Genomic DNA, 21067 nt, shown 5'->3' with positions numbered 1-21067 from the left:
CAGTCATAGTGAGAGCTACAATCGCGCTCTCTCCTTTTTTAAGGTCCTAATTCGTAATATGAGGTATGTTGTACAAGGAAAAAAATAATTGTACTACACATTAGGGCAGCTGAATGTGGACCCGCTTTGCCCAGCTCTGTGGACCCTTGCTAGGGTGTGGAACACCACCCTGGATGAAGGTGCAGGATGCAGCTTCCCTCAGAGGTCTATGAGAGCTCTGGTTCTACAGCTCATTTTATATGGAACTTGAATACTCAGTTCCTTCACGTCTGATAAGAATTTCAAAAAGAACTGATACCACCATTAGAGATTTTATGGTGATGAAATATAGCGAGAAATGTTTTTTAAAACTCTTGAAATAATAAAAATTGTTCAGGACTCTATTAAGATTACACAATACACCTCCACATAAGCAAGTGGTGCTCCTTCACCATTGGGGTTTACACACATCTTCCAGTCACGCTCTGATTCATCAGAACACTCTTGAACCTTTCACCTGAGTCATCTTTTGAACCTTACATTGGTCTCCTTACCCACACAGCAACATCTTGCCTCCAATAATATCTCCCAACTCCATGAATTGCATCAACGACTAGGCTTGGTGCCAAATATGTTTTGGTTATTTAAAAAAATCAAGTCAACTTGTGAAGATAAAGCATTGCCAAGTATGGGGCGGTTTTAAAGGAGTCCCAGCAGCATTTGGTGATGAGATATGAAGCCTCAGAGAGAGGTGACGCTTTGGATGGAATGACATTCTTTTGCTACATAAGGTTTTATAGTCACACCACATGCTAATGGAAAGGAAAATAAAACATTTGCCCACTTAATGAACCTTTCCCTAAGCAGAAATCTCTAAGAAGAATAAGAAAAGTTTCCCTAGTTCCGAATGTATTTTCCATTTTTCCTAATTCCAAAGCTGTTAGCTTAATGGTTACATGCAGGAGAAATGGAGTAGACTCTGATTGTATGGTTGGAGTCAAGGACTGAAGCGGTGCCTGTGTCAAGTTATTGCTGACTATTTAGGGGGGTGATTGTCGGGCTGTCACATATGGCACAGACATATGGCCACATCAAGCGTGGACTCCGCAAACCTAAAGAGAGATTTCCAGCACACAGTGGTGTCTAGTGAGCAAATCTGAGGTAGCCTCTACCAACTTTGTGATAACATGCCTATAAACACACAAAAAAGATGAAAAGTCACAACAACACTAAAAACAAATGCTGAAAATCTCCAACTGTCACATAGATGGAAGCAGGCGAAACCAAACAATGGGCTGCTCGAGTTTTCTCAGCCATATGAAACAAGCCACAAGAGAGCAGGAGGAAAATGTTTGTCATGCCCCCATTGTCTTATCCTTCCTCCGAAATGCTGGGCTTGCACTAGCTGGAGAGTTAGGAAGCCAAACCTTTACTACATGGTCCACAGAAGATGGGTTACCAAAGATCATCAGGCACACCAATTGACTTAGCAGGTCAAAAAGAAAGTTCTAAAGATGGCAGAAAAAAATCTCAACTCCGCCCAGCAGAGGCACACCAGATGGACATGGGTTATACGATGTGTTGCCCTGATTTCATCTGAGAAAGGTTCAACCAGCACCCAAAAGTTGAGAGAGTGGAGTAAAAGGTAACTCTCATGTCCTGTCTGTTGCCAAATACCAGGTGTGGGTGGGTCTGTCCTTTCTGAGGCAGAGAACTAGGAAGGTCATGCAAACAGTGCAGACATAGGGAAGGGAAATTATGCTGGGAACATAGGAGAAGAAAAGAACCCTAAAAATACAGGATGAGGTGAAAGAGGTGAGATAAGGGGACCGTAAAGAAATGAAAATGGAAAATTAGAGAAATTTGATTCAGAGAAATTGAGGAGATTTTGGGAGTCTCTCCCAGAAGGCAGAGGAAGGTGTCACAGAGGTGAAGTGGAGGAAGGTAGACTGTCTGCACACCTGGGAATGAAAGTGCTTCTTAAGGAGAAACCAGAGTGATGGGAAGAGAAGCAAACACCTCAGACACAGAGAAAGAGCCGTCGACATGGGGAAAAAAGACCCAAAAATGCAGATTAAAAGGACTTTCCATATTCTAGGGAAGTTAATAAAACACCTAAATATGTTCTGACAGAATCTTAAGTTTCTAAGGAAAAAGAAATGCCACATCAATCCAGGAATAAGGAAATAAGTTTTGACAGAGAATCAAACTTTAGGTTGATATCAAATTTGTCTGCTGTTCTAACGGCATTTAATATTGCAACGTGTTTAGAACAACCAGCATCTTCTTGTTTAAAGCTGCCTCTACTTGAATATCCCCCATACTGAAGGCAATTCAAAATCAAAGCTCAAAATGAAAAGAAGTCTCAACACGTGAGAAGATGATCTCCAGATCAATTCACCCACAGCTACTCCCAAACTACCATCAATGTGATCATCAGTTTGAATGCAAATATCAAAAGTACAAGTGTCAACAGATCACAAGTGACGAAACAGAAAGATACCGTCTAAGAAAGAAGAACGTAGACGCACCACGTTTCTGGAACAGGAGACCAAACACGGTAAACTTTTCAAAATAATAATGAGTTTGAGAAGAACTGAACTCATGATGTTTAAGCTTCATGAGGGCAGAGATGCATCTGCCTTATTCGTTCCTACATCTTCAGCATCTTGCACTGTGCGTCACACACGGTAAGTACTTAATATTTGTTAAAGGAGTGGATTTAATTCTAATAGAAATGCAGCGAGTTTCTTTTCTGAGATGGGGGACATGTAATAAAATAATCCTAAAGTTCACATACAAGAAGAAATGGACAAAAATGGCCGAGATGGTTCTAAAAAGGAAGACTAATGAGAAGGCATTCATAGAGAAAGTCACTAATGATAGAGTAAAGCTGTAGATGTTTTAATGACGTGACGATCAGCAGATCTACAATTGGGGGACAGCCTTAAAACACAATGGTTTACACAAGAACAGAACAGTTTATATAAGAATTTAATATTTAATAAAATAATCAAGATCTGAGTGGAATTTTTCACCAAACCAGATTCCCTCTTGTTAAAACCACTCTCAAGCGCTCAGGGCTCCAATGGGCTGAATTCTCTTCGGGGCTTTGCTTGGAGAAGCATCTATGATTTCTGAATTTGGTAGAATGGGGGCCTTCGTAAGGGTCTCCTCAGGCAGGTGTCCCTACAGTTGGGGCCAGCCTGGAGGCCCAGCTGTCTTGTGTCCTTCCACGGTCTGGACCCACAAAGGACTCGTCCCAGAAGAAGGCACCTTCAGAGAGTTTCAGCTGAATCCCCTCTGCAGAGGCGCCGTGGGGGCTGGGATGTGCACATTCACACGGGGCAGCATTTCCATAAGGGGAAGGTAGCTCACAGGTGGGGAGGCACCAGGACCCCAGCACCCGCCCAGTCCAGCTGAGATGTCCCAGGGCTGAAGGAGAAGACCGCCTGCTTTCCCTGTGGGCTTCTTGGCATCTCTGCCCCCACAGAGAATGGTGAAAACAGGGGGGAGAAGAGACCTCCCAGACCCTAACTCCTCCACAAGAACACATCCATCTTTCCTTCCTGTAACCTTCCCAGCACACACGATTTGTGCCATCCTATCTCAAATCATCGTGTGTTATCGGTTCTCCTTTGTAAGTCTGTGTTAGCAGGGCTGGAGCTCCTTGAGGCAAGGGGCAAAGGGCATGCCTCTTACCAGTCAAGATCCAGTGTCGAAGCCTGCGTACCTGCAGGAGAAATCTATGAAATGCTTATGACTCGAGTCACAATATCTCAAAAGGGGAGAAGGGGGAGTACTGACCAGAGGGAGAATCTAGAGGGACATTACAATGAGGAAAATCTCAACGCAAAGGAAGTAAATGGGAATTAGAGTTGGTCATGTCATTGGGAGGTGCTGATGCCGCCAACAATGAAGCCAAACAGAGGAAGAATGCGACTCTGTGCAATGGGGATAGATGAGGTTACATGGCTTGCGTGCCCAGGGAGTGTGTGAGCCCTGCTGACCTGTGGCTTCTGCCACGGAGCCTGTTCATTCATGTCAGTGCAGGTGACACATCCTGCGCTGAACGAAGCGTGGACAGAGACAGGGAGCCCATTTCCACGGGTCTTGCGTATGCCAGACTGGGTCTGCAGCCATCTAGGCAGCATGTACTCCCTGTTGTCACCCTCGCTCAGGGAGGCTGGGCCTGCCCAGAGAGAGCAGCAGACTGGAAATGATGATACTGGGCTTCTGTGGCAAAGTCAGCCAAAGCCCGTGCCCCTAGAGGAGAAGGAAGGACTGGAACAGATTCTGCAGCCCGTCTTTAATTATCAAAGTCAGTGGTCCTCGAAGCATGGTCCCCAGATCAGCAGTACTTGGGAAGTATTGGAAATACACATTCTCAGGCCTCACCCCAGACCCACTGAATCTGAAATTCAGGGTGGCGCCAGCAATCTAGGAGGCCCCCAGGTGATTCCAATGATGCTCAGGTTGAGAAGCACGGCTCTAACAGAGACATGTGAGACGCTGGTGAGCAGACCAAACGAGAATTCCAGGCGCCATTTAACTATAGATGTCTATCTCTATCTCTGCCTTTACTAAACGTTCTCTGAGTGAGTCACTGTCTTGGTAGGTGGATAGGTGCTTTAGAATAAAGAGAGTTTGGTAGCAGTTAAAGGAGAGGAGAAAATAGGATTTGAAGTAGAATAATTTAAGAAGGTGAGATGGAGCTGGGTTTTGAAAAACACAAGGATTAGTCCAATGATAAGAGGAAGTGAGATGCTGAAGCATTTTGATAATTACAAAAAATAGATAATCATATTTTGAGAATCGGAGAAATTGCATTTTAAAAAGAACATGATACCAAAACATTAACAGGAAGCAAAGATTCCTGGAAGAAATGTCACCAATTTTCTCTTTATTCTAAAGCACTCTTTCTGCCCACAAATACATTTCTTCATTCACAGAGCACTTAGGGCTTAGCGTGCAGTAGACATGGTTCCAGGTGCTGGCAACAGAGAGGGCCAAACCCTTGTCATAGGGGAGCTCACAGTGTGCGGGAGACAGACAGACCACTAATTTCAGTCGAGGGTGAGGACGGCTCTAACAGAAGGAAGCAGGGTCTGCCTGCCGTGGAACATGTGGGAGGAGCACTTGTTGACAACACAGCTTCGCTATGAAAATCTGACACCATTCCCATGAATCTCCGGCCAAAGGTGCCTCCAAACCCAAATACAGCATCTCTTCCCAGTGACCAGCATATGAAGTTTTCATGAGGCCATTTGTTTGCCATGAAATATTAATAGAGTACTGTCTCTCTCACAGGGATTAATGTGCCGTGTCACTTCTTGGTATTCCAAATTCTGGCAAAGGTTCTGACAGTTATGTGGCAATAAAGGGCAAAAAAAAAAAAAAAGGTCTGTTTATCTAGTAAAATAAAGAGCCTGCAATTAACTCTGGCATTTTCCAGCAATGTTTATTCCATGGACTTAGCCGGTGCAAAAAAAAAAAAAAAAAAAACTTTGAGAGAGAATTAAAAAAAAATGATGTTATTTAATAGAAGGCATCTTTGAGCAAACTGAAATGACACCAAATATCAAATGCTCCCCATGATAAAGCGTATGGCTCCAGATCTGAGCCTGCCCTCACAGCAGTCGCTTAATCGTATAAAAATATCCTCAGGCAGATTGCACTTTGCAAAATATAAAAATGATGTGACTGTGAGACAAATTACTATTTGATGTATATGTCTATAATTTCACTTTCATGTAGGAATAGGACTTGTCCTTCCATCTTACAGGCTGGCTATAATGCTGGGCCAACTGTCAGGATGAGGGAGAAGGAAATGAGAGGGAGTGTCACCTTAGGGATTGTGGAGTCCTTATTCAAAAATTTATATGCTTTGAACATGAAGGGGTCTCTTGAATAGGAGAGGTGGAGGCAAATCTCATGTCACCCTTTCTCTAGGCTTTCATTTTCACACACTCAGTGCTCATCCTCCATTTGTCCATCAGTCTGTCCATCTGTCCATCCAATCAACCATCCATCCATCCATCCATCCATCCAATCAGCATTCATCCATCTATTCATCATCCATCCATCATCCATCCATTCACTCATCCATCCATCCTTTATCCATTGATCCATCCAACCATCCATCCAACCATCCATCCAACCATCCATCCATCCATCCATCCATCCATCTTCCATCCTCCATCCATCCAATCATCCATCTTCCATTCACCTATCCATCCATCCATCCATTCATAATCCATCCACCATCCATCCATCCACCCACTCATTACCCATTCATCCATCCACCCATCAATCCACCTATGCCCCCACCCATCCATCAATCCTCCATCCATCCATCCATCTATCCATCCATCCAACCATCCATCATTCATCATCCACGCACATACTTGACCTGTCCACTCAATATGAATTAAGCCCTGAGACTCCTGGTGTCATTTGAGGATGTGGTAGATGTCTTCCATGTGCCTCCGCAGGTCCCCTCCATCTTTTCCACCCTGCTCTGCGCTTGGGGAGGGGGAAACTCACCTGTACAGAGGGCATCAGGGGGCTTTAGCTGCCCCAAGGAAGCACCAATAGGAGATAAAAGGGTGGAAGAGAGGGAAAGTGGGTATTTATTTCCATGACTCCTTCCATACAGTCCTTCCATCAACCCAAGTTCCCAGGTTCTGTTCGTGGCTTGCTCCATATAGCCCGCTGTCCTAGGATCCAGTTACTGCTCCTCTCCATGCCCTTTCAGGCCTGGGATGACCTGAGATGAGCTGGGAGACCCAGCTGTAACTGGCTCTTGGGCACTGCACATTCCTCATGGGTGTCCTCCTCCAAGTGTCTCCTCTATAAACTTGGCCTTGGTTGAACACTCTTGCAATTAATTCCTTTGTTTCCTGCTGGCACACTGACAGATACAGAGAGGGGCCACAAATCCTCCTGACCACAGCTGCCATTTCTCAAGGTTGTTCCACTCCTGGAAATGTCAGCCTTGAGGTGAAGGCAATCACTGAGCCTTTAATATGCCAGGGTAACGTACTGCGCTGTTACAGACTTAGGGCTGGAAAGGTCCTGAGATACCAAAGGACCCAGGTTCATCCTTTTACAGATGAGGAACCCGAAGAATGACTTCTAGGCTCAGGCAGGTCAATGACCACCCCAACCCTCAGCCAGTGCCTTGCTGACCCCCTGCCTGGCACTATCTCCATGACAGCATTTGTTCAACTAGCTGTGTCTAAGATGGACCAGGTCTTATGACAAAGAAATGTCACGCTCATCTTGGCCACACTAATCTCCAAAAGGCCTGTAGCCACCTGTTCAGTGTCAGAGCTGCTCAGGTTTTTCTCTGTACAAGTGGTATCTCTTTGAGGACCAGGGGTTGGTGCATTATCCCCATGTCTCTCTCCTTTCAGCAACCTACACTTCTGGCTTTGGTCCTAACACATACTCCTCAGCTCCCACCAGCTTATGGGCAATCACCTTATTCTAAACCTCCGCTGTCCTCCCATTTCAAACACACCTTACAAGGCCCAACCTCGAGTTAAGCCATGTCCATGGAGCTGACCAAGTGCTCACAGCTGCCCACGGCTCTGTCTTGGCCAAACTTTCATCAGGCTCCTCTCGTTGCCACAAGCCCCTGAGCTCTGTTCACCCACAGGCCTGAGCAAGCACCCCAAAAAAGTGCAATGTGCCCCCTTACAGCTTCTCCTGGGGGCCAGCTGACCACAGTGAGACATTTCCTGTCTGATCCCATTGGTCGCTTCCCTTGCTTGTCCAGCTTCCCCTCCAAAATTCTGCTCACCTCTGCTTGCCTCCTTCTTCACCCCATAAAAGAAAACCCTTTGCCCTTTGACTTGGAGATGCTCAGAGATTTCTGAGATAGGAATGTTGTCCCTATTCCAATGGTCTTTTGTGCAAATTAAAGCGCCTCCCTATCTAAGTCCAGAATTTTGGGGGACACAGTCACACTTCAGTGTGTTGGTCATCCCCAGTAAAGCCGTGAGTCCCGAGGAGCAACTCCAGTAGTCAACACCAGCACGTGGGCCACTGCCTTCCAGGTGTAAGCACACCCGCGAGCACTCTTCACAGACACAAAAGTCCACAAGAAGGAAAGGACGGGGTCAGGCGGTGCTCTGGCAGATTTCAGGCAAAGACAGAGAACCAAGAGAAGGGACTGGTCAGCGGGAGAAGATTTGTAATTCGGCTCAAAAGACAGTAACACAGCTATTCTCTGACTAGTAATCAGCGCCTGAGAGGAGGCGAGGAGAGATTTATCCAAAAGCACAGTGGTAGAGACAGGAACAATTCAGTCCCTGGGAAGCACCCCTGGCCAAAGTGTGTAGGAAGCAGTCATTTCATCGTACAGGTGGTGTCTTTTAGGGAGGGACTGTGTCCTGTAGTTCCTCAGGTTCCCCAACTGTGGCACCTGGCTGAGTGTCTGGCAGAGACTAGGCCCTCAGCTGTTGGCACCGACGATGAGAATTCAGTGCACATAGCTGAGCAGTGGGAAAGGGTTCGCTTACAGAGACCCGGAGGCCAGGGGGAGCTTGAGTGGACAGAGCAGAAACAAACAGGACAAGGGACACCAGATTTGGAAGCCCGGACTCCAAGCCTGGCCCTGTAATGAATTAGGTGTGACTTTGTACAAGTCGCCCGCCTTCTGTGAACCTCTCCCTCCTTCCTCCTCTGTTAATTGTGGAGGAAGTAGAAGGGAAGTAAGACAAGCTCTCAGAGCCTCGCCAGCAACAGAGTCCGAGAAATAGGAAGCCCTTAAGAAGAAAGGAGCAAGGGACTGACGTGCTCGTGGGTGGTAGGTGTGAATCCCATTGGTTCACACCTCAATGCATGCCTGACACATTTAAAAACATGATGCTTGGTAAATTTTGCAAATCTCATTCTCCTGCAGATGACATCAAGTCCATGTACTAGATTTGTTAGCTGTGGCCCACGGGGGAAAACTGTACCTGTCATTTATGCCCTGTTTACCATCATCCGGCTCACTCAGCCTTGTGACATGGCCTTAAAAACCTTGTCCAAGGTGTTGTTGACAGCATCAAACACTGACACTGTTTTGCTGTCTCAAAGAGCTTGCTGGCCAACAGTGGTGTCTTATTTATAGGGACAGAGAAGGCAGAATCACATTTTATTTTCCTGATGTCTCCTGCTATGCATAAGCCCGCCAAACAGCTAATCGGCCCTTGCATATCTATTTACAGTGTCTTCAGAACCACCTGGCTGCCCTTTCAAACACAGGTCACAATAATGTAGAACATGCTTTCTTCACCAGAAACTTCTTACCTGTGACTCTGATTTCCAGGCTTCTAAAGCACTGGACATTTTTACTGATGAGAGCAGAGAAACTCTCAATCAACAGGAAGGTTGTGAATTCCCTTCTCAGTGCATCAGTAGAATAACAATCTGTCATTTCTCCAGCCTGGAGTATCTACATTTCTGTGGTCACCACAAATGGCTTCTTGCCCGAATGGATAACAAAGACTACACCCTGATCTGATGCTGTAAACACAAAAGCTGTCTGGTGGAGCTGATCCCCTTGAATGATGCTCCCTAAGATTAATTCACTGAATATTTAAGTACCCAGGTCATCACTTTAACACAGGAGGTAGAAGTAGAGATAGGTCCAGTACTGAGGGCAATTGAGAGCACGCTTGCAATTGTAATTTACACTCAGAACACTTCCAGAGAAATCTGGAAGTCAAATTCAGATAAAACAGTATATCTTCCCAGAGTCATTAACACAAAGACAAAGAGTAGATCACAAACGTTAGTAGGATGGTAGATTCAGGGATGGAGGTGGGGGGCAGTATTTGTAATTTGAAAGTGAGAGCATTCTCCCATCCCAGGTGTAAACTATTGCCACCGAGACAGCTTCTCTGGTGTGGCTGGACTTTGTAATCACCTGAGCAGCTTTTAAAATCTCCCAATGCCACAGCCATCAAGCCACACCCCTGATGAAGGGAACCAGGAAGGAGAGATTTATTGTAACTGAATCCCCCAACTTAGCTTCATGCCACAAAATGAAACACAAAAAGCGCAAAGTGAAACATGGTAGGTGTGAAAGCTTTTGCACAATGACATGAGCAGTGTGTGTGTGGTATCAGGGGTCTTGTGATAGTCCTGGTTCTATCCCCACTTAAAAATACAACCATGGACAAGTCAGGTGGTGGTGGAGGTGGTGGTGATGGTGGTGATGGTAGTATAGTCTCGGTAGCAGTGGGATTCAGGTCTTTAGGAATGAGAACCCTGTTTTTCTGTGATGTTTCCATTGCTCTGATGACCCCTGACTTCCCTCTCATCCTTAGTAAAGGATTCAATAGACCAACCTCCCAGCAAGTCTGCATTTTGTACAGCTTGGACAGAAGAAGGCTGTGTATCACATCTGGGTCAGAATGGGGTGTATCACAGGCAGTGCACGCGGAGGAGGACTGTGGAGGCAGAGGAGGCGAGAATGCAAGCTTCCTGGGAATAGGCAGAAATCTAGAGAGTCACTGTGTGCATTTAGGAGCAGTAAGCTGCACGCACACACATCGGTATGCTAGGTCTTTCACAGTGTGGAGTGAAAAAAAGAGGAACCAACATCTACACACACACACACACAAAATTACAAGTACATGCATATCATAGCGCCATTCATGTAAAAGAAGCATGCACACACACACGCACACACACAATAATACATGTTTAACTAACATTAATGGGAAAAAAGGGTACCTAAATTAATTTTAAATCGGTGCCTATGAGGTTGGGGGTCACTGGAATAGGGACTAAAGAACAAATGAAGAACTGGGAGAGGCCTTGCACTGGACAGGAGGGTGTGCCGTGAAGAGGGCAGATCTCAATCCTCAGTACTGGAGATCAAAGTGAATAAACTGAAGGAAAATAAGAGAACACAAACGCGAGAGTCCTTTGGGCCTTTGATAGGCCATGAAAGGGGCCGGGTCCGGGAGGGGACCGTCTCTGGGCCCCCTGAATCAGGGACACACCACCGGGTTCTTTCTCACCCACTGCGACCAGGGTGCAGCCTGTGGCTGCCGGGGCAGGAGGAGATGGCGGGGCCAGCACATGAGCGGGACATTGGAGGAGAATAAACACACAGATCAGCACAGGGCAACGCGTCTCCAAAACGATCCTGCCAGGCATCTGCCGCATCTTAATTCAACACCCAGCCCCATTGCTCTGGAAAGGCCAGAGGAAAACCTGCAAAAAACAACCGTGTCTGTGTTGTGGGTGCAACCAGGCTCGCGTGTGAAATCGTAAAACCGCAGGCCAGGCAACGCGTGACGGTTTCCATCTGGTTCTCCCCCCCAGGCTCCAGTGCTGCTCCCGGCACTCCTGGACAGGTGCGGGCAGCTCTCCTCGGCCTGGCCACTCGCCCTCGACTCGGGTTCACTGCAGGTCGCCAAGCTCGGGCATCCTTCACGCGCACGTCTTCCGAGGTGGCCCCACGTTTGCTCCAGGAAGCTGCTCCTCGAGTTCAGCTCCTGCGGCTCCCCCTCCGCCCAGCACCTCATTAGCCCTGGTGACCACGAGCTGTTGTGCTTTCTGGAAGGCGAGTGACCTGATGGGAGAGGTCATCCAAGGGCCTGACACAGCGCATGGCACATGCCGATGGCCAGTCAGTGTTTGGCAGGCGGAAGGACTCCGAAGCCCAATTTTCCCCATTTCCGAGAACCCTCAGGGGGAAGTCAGGCTGGTTAATAAACAACAGGGGAAACTGGAAATGAGGGTATAAAGGTTAGATAGCCAATGGAGGAAGTGTTTTATTTTTTCCTCTTGACGGCTCCTAGCAGCCTGTTGAAAGTGACCCATGGACTTCCAGAATTCTCTGAATCTTTCTGTGGGGGCTGTGCAGGGGCTAGGAGTTAAGGGCGGATCCTGGAGCCAGCCCTAATGCTCTGTGTGGATTGAGACACATTCCATAAGCTCTGTATTTCCCAGTCTCTGCATCTGTAGAATGGGGAGACGGCGGGACCCGTGTCACAGAGCTGCGTGAAGCTTCAGTGACCCGTGTGTGAAAGCCCTCAGCAGTGCTGTTCCCAGGGATCGCCCTGGGACACAGCCGCCGTCCTGTAAGACAGGGTAAGCCCACGTCCTCACTCCTGGAGAGATGGGCAGAGGGAAAAACAACAGTGAAAACAAGCCAGCACGTCCAGAAGCTCAGTTTGGAAGGAGAAAAGGAGAATACAAACAGCCCTGGGGTCATGGTTTTACAATTTAACACACAACCCGCAACCGAAGATGCTTCTGGGCCCCACACACCCTTCCCAGGAACCCAGCCCTGCACTTATCTACTTCTCTTAAACCTGGATCCTGGAATATGCCTTTATCTGTGTCCCAACGCGGCAAGACCTCGCCCATGCGTCGCACTCCTCTGGAGCCTCCTCCGAGGAAGTCATTTCTCATCCTGAGGAACACTCCTCGAAGAATTGATGCCTATTTTGTAGCACTTAATTTTTTTAACATTATACATTTCTTTGTTTGTTGTCGATTCCTTCCCAGATTTTTGAGGGCATTATTTAGGTCTCATTCCTTTTTATATCACTCCACAAAGTAGGTGTCTTATTTTTACTTTTTCTAGATTCCTTCCTTTAGCTGTGAAGGAAACCAGAATATGTCACCCCAAAATATGCCTCTTTGACATAAAAATTATTTTGAGCTGAAGGCAATTAAAGAGCAGCAAACCCAGAAAAAGCTCCCCCTTTTCTGCCTAAAGGCAGGAAATAAATTCTCCTCTTACTGGAGACAGACTTTCATCAGCCCAGAGATGGCGTCCGTAGAATCTGCACACTGACCTCTCTCCCTGAGTTTCCTCCTGTGCACAGCAGGCTCCTTGTCTGAGGGATACGGTCCAGGAGCCCCAGGGGATGCCTGAAGCTGTGGATACTAATGAACCCCATATATACTACGGTTTTTCCTATACATACATACCTATGATAAAGTTTAACTTATAAATTAGGCACAGTAAGAGATTAATGGTGCTTTAGGGCCATTATTAAGTAAAATAAGAATTACTTGAACACAGGTACTGCCACACTGCGACAGTTGATCTGAAAACCAAGAAGGACACTAAGTGACTAGCAGATGGTGGCGAATACAGCGCGGATCCCCCAGGCAGAGGGCTGAGTCATGTCCCGGATGGGAAGGAGCTGGATGGCAAGACAGATTCCGAGGGCAGGTCAGGGCTGAGTTCAAAGGTGAAAGTTGTTAGCCTATAGGTAGTATTTACAGCCATGAGACGGGATGACTGTATGAGCCAGCCGTGTGCTGTGTGCAGTATCTCATTTAATTTTCACAACCACCCATGAGAGTAAACACTCATTATTAATATTTATTTCCATCTTACAGATGAGGAAACTGAAGCAGGAGAGATTGAGTAACTTGCCCAAGACCACAGAACCAAGACTTGAACCAGGCAGTTGGCTTGAGAACCTAACCTTCACTCGACACCGGGGTTCACAATCTGGGGACATTAAGCAACGACTGGAGAGTGACTGTCACAGCTCAGAGGAGGGTGCTACTGACATCCAATGGGTGGAGGTCAGGGTGCTGCTAAACACCCTCAATGCATGGGACAGCCCCCACAGCAGAGAGTCATTGGGCCCCAAACACCGAGAGTGCTGAGGTTGAGGGAGCCTGCTCTAAGCCACGATGCTGTCACCCTCCAGGCCAGGCTGGCCTCCTTTTCCACATGCCACACTCCATGGCCCCTCTCACACCTGCAGTCAGTCACTCACTTGTATGGATTTGTTCAAGGTCTGTCTGCCCCCTGCATCACAACCTCCGTGTTTCATTCACCGCTACATACCCGGCGCTCAGTCTAACGTCTGTAAACACTAAGTGCTCAATAGACAGCCGCTCACATTTAGTCCATGATTTCTGACAGATTTGTGCTCACTTTTGAGAAATCTTGAGGATGTGCGACAGAGGAGTGCAAGAAAGCGTGACACTTCCATATTACAGATTTATATTACATACGAAGGCGTTATTGCACTGAGCCCGGGAAATCAGAGCAAGCAGAAAGCCTGAGACCAGCAGCCGAGCTTCAAGCCCTGACTGAGGCTAATTTTTCATTGTCCTTGAAGCTAATCAAGCCTGCGGAAACAGCATCACCAAATTGACTAAACGAGATTTTCAATTAACTCAAACAGATGGCTTAAATTTTCCAGGTGACTTTCCGTATTAATTCAGTGAGTTTGCTGGACCAGGCCCCAGGAGGCTTGGCAGGGATGGGGGTGGAAAGGAAAACAATGGAATATACACGTCTTCAGGAGAGAAGACAAAGCAATGATCTGAATGTTCCTTCAATGCCAGCAAAAATATCAGCCAAATCGATTTAACTCCCCTGACCAGCGCAGACTAAGGACCCACTCCTCAAGGAGGGGTCATCAGAGAGTCATGCCTTGGGACTGGCTGCAAGAGGGAGGAGATCAATCCAGGACAGGGAGAAGAGCAACAAAGAGCCCTTATAAAGCACTGGAATTCTGTGCCTGGTCTGTGCACCTGAGGACTTGACAGCATTTTAAATCTCATTGAAGAAGAAAGAGTTGAAGGAAACCCAATGGAATTCTGCAGAGGCCTCTGGCTTCTGGGGTGTGGGCAGATGGAAACCCCTGCAGGAGAAAGACGCACCATTCACAAAGGACCAGCAGAACCAAGTGTCTGAGCACTCAGCCCTGATGATATAAGCGAGAATTACGGCAAAATTTGGGTTGGGTACTTGCTGAGTCTCCATATGAATCCTTCTTGGCTGAATGACCCATTCATAGACTTAGGGGGTCTAAAAGTGAGTGGATCCTGGCATCAGTGCAATTCCTTCCTCTTTTTTGAGTCTCTCATCAATGTTCTCAACAAAGAGAGGTTTAATGTTTTAAGTGGGCTCTGGGAGCACAATCAGTCCCCAGGCCACTTGACCTCTGGGACAAAATGAAACTAATATTCAGAGCACTTCACTTAGATGGATCCTACTCAGTTGTTCTGATTTTTTAAAAAGATCTACCTAACCCAGACATTAGTAATAAGTAGTTACCTTTGTCAACATGTTCCGCCAACTACATGGTTGTTATCTTGCAACTGGGCAATTTGGCTTATTGGAACAGGATTTGCCATCAGTTCCTGGAGCTGGCAAAGTACAGTCGTGCTCTAAAATAATGCTCTAAAAAGGGGGCGCTATTTACATAAAGTCCGATTACATGGATTTCTTGGAAAGACAGCATCGGTTCTCCAGTGTCTGCTGTGTGTGAGGCAGTGTGGCCCCTACTAAAGATGTGCAGTTGACCAGACATGGCCCTTCCCAGAGAAGCCCAGCCTCCTGGGGAGGAGAAGCTGCTCCTGACCCAAGGTAAGAAATAGTAGTGCTGGTTTGACTCGTGTTCCTTTCTCAGAAAACTGAATCATAAGGCAGCAAGGAAAACTTTAGAACATGCACCTTTTTCTTGGATGTTTACATTAGCAGTAAAATATATCAGAACTTGAAGAGACCATGTAAATGAACATTCATCTTATTTTTTTTAACATAATAGAGGGAAAGAAGCAAACCTCATTCGTGGGTCGTCAGGTGGCATCATCTCCAGATCATGGGTGGGTCCATTTAAGCCAATGACGTGGAGGGAAATACTGGGGTTTTCACATCCAGCCTGGGAAGTGAAAGGGGACAGAGATGTCAGTGAGCCACCTCCTGCCTGGACGGTGCCTTGGGAGAGATGTGGCATTTCCTCATCAGCGGGACCACTGGGTCTGCCTGATGCCCTCACTTCTCTGCATCCAGCAGAGGGAGACATTGGGGTTCACAGAGGAATCAGCAGTAGGACAGGGCAGAAGTCAGGCAGGTGCGCCAACCCTTGCCTCTGATCTGGGAGAGGGTGTCATGGGGCAAGGGGCGTCTGAATTCTGTTAGCCAGAATATGTTGCCTTTCTACTAAAACACAAAACCCCAAATCCTGAGCAACCTGAGATTTCATAATTCCAAGTTCAGAGTACCTGTCCCAGAGTTCACTATAAAATCCAGGGGCCCCTACTTTCCTGGATTTCAGGTCATCACTCCCAGATTAGGGGAACTCCCTCAAAAGGGTTCACCAGGGAAACCCTTCCATCTCTGGGAGGTCAGATGAAACTCAGACAGCTGCGAGCTATCCTGTGTGCAGGTGTGGTGGGGATGGAGAGGGCTTGAAAGATTCACGATCAGTCCAGCGCACTTGACTGAAGTGTGTTTCCAGCTAAAACTCCCAGACCCTTCCACATAATGCAGAGTGAAGTCCAAGCACGACTAGCTAAAAAAGGAGTAAAAGAATCTGCCAAAAGGCAAATCCATGTCACTTGTTGACATCCACATGCTGTCAGGGAAAACAGCAGAGGCACGGGCTGTGGCCTCAGAGGAATCATGCCCCTCCATCTGGGACCTCCTTGGATATTGACCACACCAGTCAAAGAACTCTGGAGAAGGGTCTCTATTACCAGGTGTTGTGAACTGAATGTCTGTGTCTCCAAAATTCGTATCTTGAACCCCCAATTTCCAATGTGATGGTATTTGGAGGCGAGGCCTTTGGGAGGTGATTAGGGTTAGATGAGGTCATGAGAGTGGGGGCCCCATGACGGATCAGTGCCCTTGCAAGAAGAGGAGGAGACACCAGACCTCTCTCTCTGACACGTGAGGAGGCAGAGAAAGGTGGCTGTCTGCAAGCCAGGAAGAGAGCCCTCACCAGAGCCTGACCATGCCAGCACCCTCAGGCTTCCAGCCTCCAGAACTATGAGAAGTAAATTGTTGTTTAAGCCGCGCAGTCTGTGGTGTTGTTATGGAGCCTGAGCTGACTGAGACGCCAGCTGTTTCCTTTCGCTGGCCTGGGACTCTCGGAACCTCGCTGGCCTCACTTGTACATTATTGCCTCTCTTGCTCCCAATTATAGGCTGCCATGTCTTGTATTTCAGGTTTACAAGACATGTGGCAGCCGCTCTCTGAGCCTCTGATCCTTGGGAAGTTGAGGCTCTGTGCTCACTGGCGGAGGCTGGAGGAGGAGGCAGCCCCAGGAGGGAGCGAGCGTGCTGTCACCAGGCGGGTGCTGGTGGTGAAGTGCTCACGTTCATCTCGCCGCCCCAGGAGCCTCGGGGCAGTCCAGTGAAGCCAGAGGGCAGCAGGACAGCTGCCTGTGTGTCCACTCTCTCGGACCTCAGCCCCTCTTCGATCGAGCTGGCTGTAGAGGTTTGGCATCAGGTCCTCCCTTCCCGCTGGGAGGCTGCGATTTGCTAACAAAGCGAGGTTTGGATGTTCGTCCCGCTCCCCACTGCCCTGCACCCTTGCTGTTCCGCTGGCTCTTTCTGCTAACAGCTTGGTCTGGGGAGCAATTAGATACACCATGGGTCAGAACGTGGCCAAGCAGAAAACAGCCTGGCCCAGACCCAGGGGGCCAGGGTCAGGTAGGTCCCACTGACCTCCCGGAAGCCAAATTCTAGAAAAGGATGCCGAGGAGAGAGTGCCCTAAGAGTGGGCAGGGTGAGTTTTTGTCGCCCAGGAATCACAAGTGGAGGTAATGTATTTATTTTGGTTCTGATGAAGCTTAGACAAATGATTAACGTTAGTTCAATTATTTAAAATAAAGTTAACGTGCCAACAAATTCAACTCAACAGAGATGGGAATTTAATGCAATGTAATGGGAAGTAATTAATCTTGCCTCTGTTGACTGCATTGCTCATAACACATCTGATTATCACAGCTCCACGTTCGGAGTTGGCTGGGTGGGGTGATGAATAATGCAGAGAATCTGTTCTGCCGTTTCTTCTCCCTACCTTGGGGTAGTGGTAGGGCTTCACGGTGGGGTAGATGGAGCCGGTATAGGTTGGGAGCTCCATGACGGGCACGCGTGAGTCGTTGATGGTGGCGTAGGCCAGCCTTGTGCCATCAGGAGACCACCAGTGGGCAATGTGGGTCTTCAAAATCTCCTCTGAGGGAAAGCAAACAAAGTAGAGAGATGTGAGCAGGCAACAAATGGAGTGGAAACCAGCGACGAGCAGGCACAATTGCGAGCTGGCCAGGAGGTAAATGAATCCCCCTGGGGACATTTATCTTCTACAACCTTCGAGAGGTCGTCCCTGTGCCCTGAGTATGACTTCATTCCACAGGCTCTCAAAAAACACCATCAGACCTCACCCTAAACCTCAGCACAGTAAACCCAATAAATCAAGGCCCAATGGAATGGATGCTAGTTGTCTGGAAACCTTCTTTTTTTGGCACAAATTTGAGCACTAGGAGTCTAACAAGTACTTTTTGAACTGAATTAGTATTGTACTGTTGTGGGTTATTATTTTAAGATGATTTGAACAACAGAACTAGAGGAAATCAATTCACACGGAAGCAGGGCACCCCCGGGCAGAACCGAGTGAGAAAGCAAGCCGTGTTGGAGGTTGAATCCCAGAGAATCCCAGCTCAACTTGCAGGAGATGCCTGGGGATTCACGCCTACACGCAGACCCCCGCGTGCACAGCTGTGCGGAAGGAGAATGTGTTCAAAGGCTCAGCATGGTCCTCACTCTTAAAAGAAGGATGCAATTTCCTCTGTGTGGCAGAAAAACAAGACGGCCCCATCTTCAACAGAACTGAAATGGAAATAGTGATTCTTTTAGGTTTCCACCAGAAATACCCATTATTCCGCCCCATCCCACAAGCATCTTGGCTAATTAGAGTTTTAACTATGGATGAGTTTTATAGGATCTGGCATCTGTTCCAGAAAGACCTATTCTAGTCTGCTTTTTACAAGCCCATGGAAGACACTTCCCAAGTGTAACAAGTGAGAGAATGGGGACCAGAGGCTGCATCTCAGTGCTAAACAGCCATGAGGTCATGGGATTCTTTCTTGTACATGGTCTATATGTATCGAAAACTAATTCCCTCTAGATTTGTTTTTAAAATAATGATGTATCATTCTATAATCACATAGTACGAGTCTCATTCAACTGGTCGTTACTAGGTGTAGACCGTAAACCAGCTCCCTGTGCCCATAGTGAAAGAAAGGCAATCGAGGAAACTGAAATCACGTTGAGAAAACAAGACGAGTGCATGTAACACAATGGGGAACAACGTCAACTGGATTAAAGCCAAGGGATGGGGCCCACGGGAGGAAAGGACCACAGAGAGGGAAAGAAGCAAGGCGGGAGGACACAAAGCTGGGCCAGCCTTGACGGCGGGTGGGTGACTGTCGGCCAGGATGGAGAGGAGAGCTCAGGGCCACGTTGGCGAGGGCCTGGCTGCTGAAGGCATTCCACACCAAGTTCAGGGACCGAAAGTGGGGCTTGCTGCAATGCTCTCTCCCGGGGTGGGCGCCAGAGGCTGACTCTGGGTTTGGGGGAGCCTGACTGATGGTGCAGTTTGTCCCTCCGTCCCTAGCTCTGCCGGCCCAGTTTCCTAGAGGGAGAAACCCCAATGTCTTATGGGACCTGCAGCAGCAATCCTAGGAGTTAACGCACTTCATTAAGAGCCGTTCTCCTCCTGAGTAATTCTCACCTGCCCTTCCGAGCGCTTTCCTCCAGGCCTGCCAGCAGCCTGTGGAGACCCCATCCATTGTGACCTGGTTTTGCCGCTGGACTCCATCACCAGGAGTAGAGACTCATCCAGCATGATGCCTGCACATATCTGACTTTCTACCATGCATCCCAGGTCTGGAACACAGCTCCTCAGTGGAAAATGGATGAAAGGGCCCTGCATCTGGGGTCTAGTCTGGTCTCCACTCAGAGGCTCTGAACGAGTCCCCATCTGTCAACCGAGGGGCACAGTAGCAGCCCCCAACATCCCCTCCACCTCCAGTGTTCTGTGATCTCGTGGCATCCCGTGAAACGACTCAGAAGCTTTTTCCAGAGCCTATAAAAACCCAAAGGTCTGCTGAGGTGAAAAAAAAGGAAGACGGCCAACTCTCCAGGGCTTGTAATTTTCCAGTGTCTTCAGCAGCCAGAAAAGTGACTTTCAGGTGCGCATTTGGAATGAGGTGATTCAGAAACGACTTTCTACAGAACCACCTGATTCGTTCGGTCGGCTGGCGAGGAGAAGTGAGTAATAGACTCCGGCAGATGGTTGGCTGGAAAAATAGGTACCATTTGCAATGCAATTTGCGGGTGATTCTGCTCAATCAATTCTGTGCTGCAGGGCTGGGAGGGAGGGCCCGATCAGGGCACAAGCGAACCCACTATGAGAGAGCGAGATTCAAGGGGCAGAGGGGGGGCAAGGAAGCCGAGTGGACCCGCAGTTAGCCGAGAGGAGCCCGGCAGTGCTTTTCACAGCGCGTTAATTCATGGCCAACTCAGGAAGATCCCAAATAGGAAAACAGCCGGCTGCAACAAAGGCTTCATAGAGGAAAAAGCGTTGGACAGAAACAAATAACAACACAACCCCTGCAGAGAGAATGCATCTGTTTCTTCTCTTTGAACCCAGAGCAGTCTCCTGAAAGAGAGGGATGACAATCCAAACCTTGTGCAGAGTTACACCCCTTCATTCTCAGACAGGCCCCAGACGCTTGGTGAGGGGTGACCAGGAGAGGGAGGCACGGCCCGCTTCTCATTTCCACCCATCTTTGTGGATATCTCATTTCTAGGCTTGCCCTGAGACCTAAAGGAAACACAACTGCTTTGGTTCAGCCAGCACAGCGCAGGAGGGGGTCACACATGCAAGGGGAAGAGAGAAAGAAAATACGTGGTGAAGGCTAGGCCTGAAGCTCGGTTGAGAATAATATATTTCTGTCAATTCCATCGGCAAGTGCCGGAGTATTTCCACTCAGCTCAAGTCACCGTTCAGAGAATTCAGATGCTGAAAAAGGATCACTTCAGCCCAGAAAACGAGCTGCCTGGAAGGGAAGTCAGAGACCACACCGTCCAGGGACGACAAACGTCTGCTGAGGGTGTTGGCAAATGTGAGTTCCTTTCAATTCCATCTCGCAGCGAGATGGTGGCAAATAAAAAGAAATTCTGCTGCACCAAAGGTCAGGCCACACAAAACGACAGTATCTTTAGTTTATTTTCCCTAAATGCCCTTTGACACACTGTCCCTTGGAGTTTTTACTTTTCTGTGTGTTAGCTGCTCATTAAAGAGATA

At 47.9% G+C, this 21067-nt stretch overlaps 1 protein-coding gene across 6 annotated transcripts in view; it reads right to left on the bottom strand.

The window, feature by feature from the left end:
- DPP6 (dipeptidyl peptidase like 6) overlaps window positions 1–21067 on the bottom strand; it is a 987445-nt gene that overhangs the window by 93085 nt on the left and 873293 nt on the right. For all 6 annotated transcript variants that reach the window (XM_070616959.1, XM_070616961.1, XM_070616964.1 and 3 more), the window contains 2 exons: window positions 17780–17934; window positions 15538–15635 (listed from right to left, as the gene is read on the bottom strand). In XM_070616959.1, the coding sequence (XP_070473060.1) occupies window positions 15538–15635; window positions 17780–17934 (253 nt within the window). The remainder of the gene's footprint in view (window positions 1–15537; window positions 15636–17779; window positions 17935–21067) is intronic.

Source organism: Equus przewalskii, chromosome 4 (assembly GCF_037783145.1).
Source record: "Equus przewalskii isolate Varuska chromosome 4, EquPr2, whole genome shotgun sequence".
Classification (NCBI taxonomy): Eukaryota; Metazoa; Chordata; class Mammalia; order Perissodactyla; family Equidae; genus Equus; species Equus przewalskii.
This window is presented reverse-complemented; position numbering and strand designations above follow the sequence as displayed.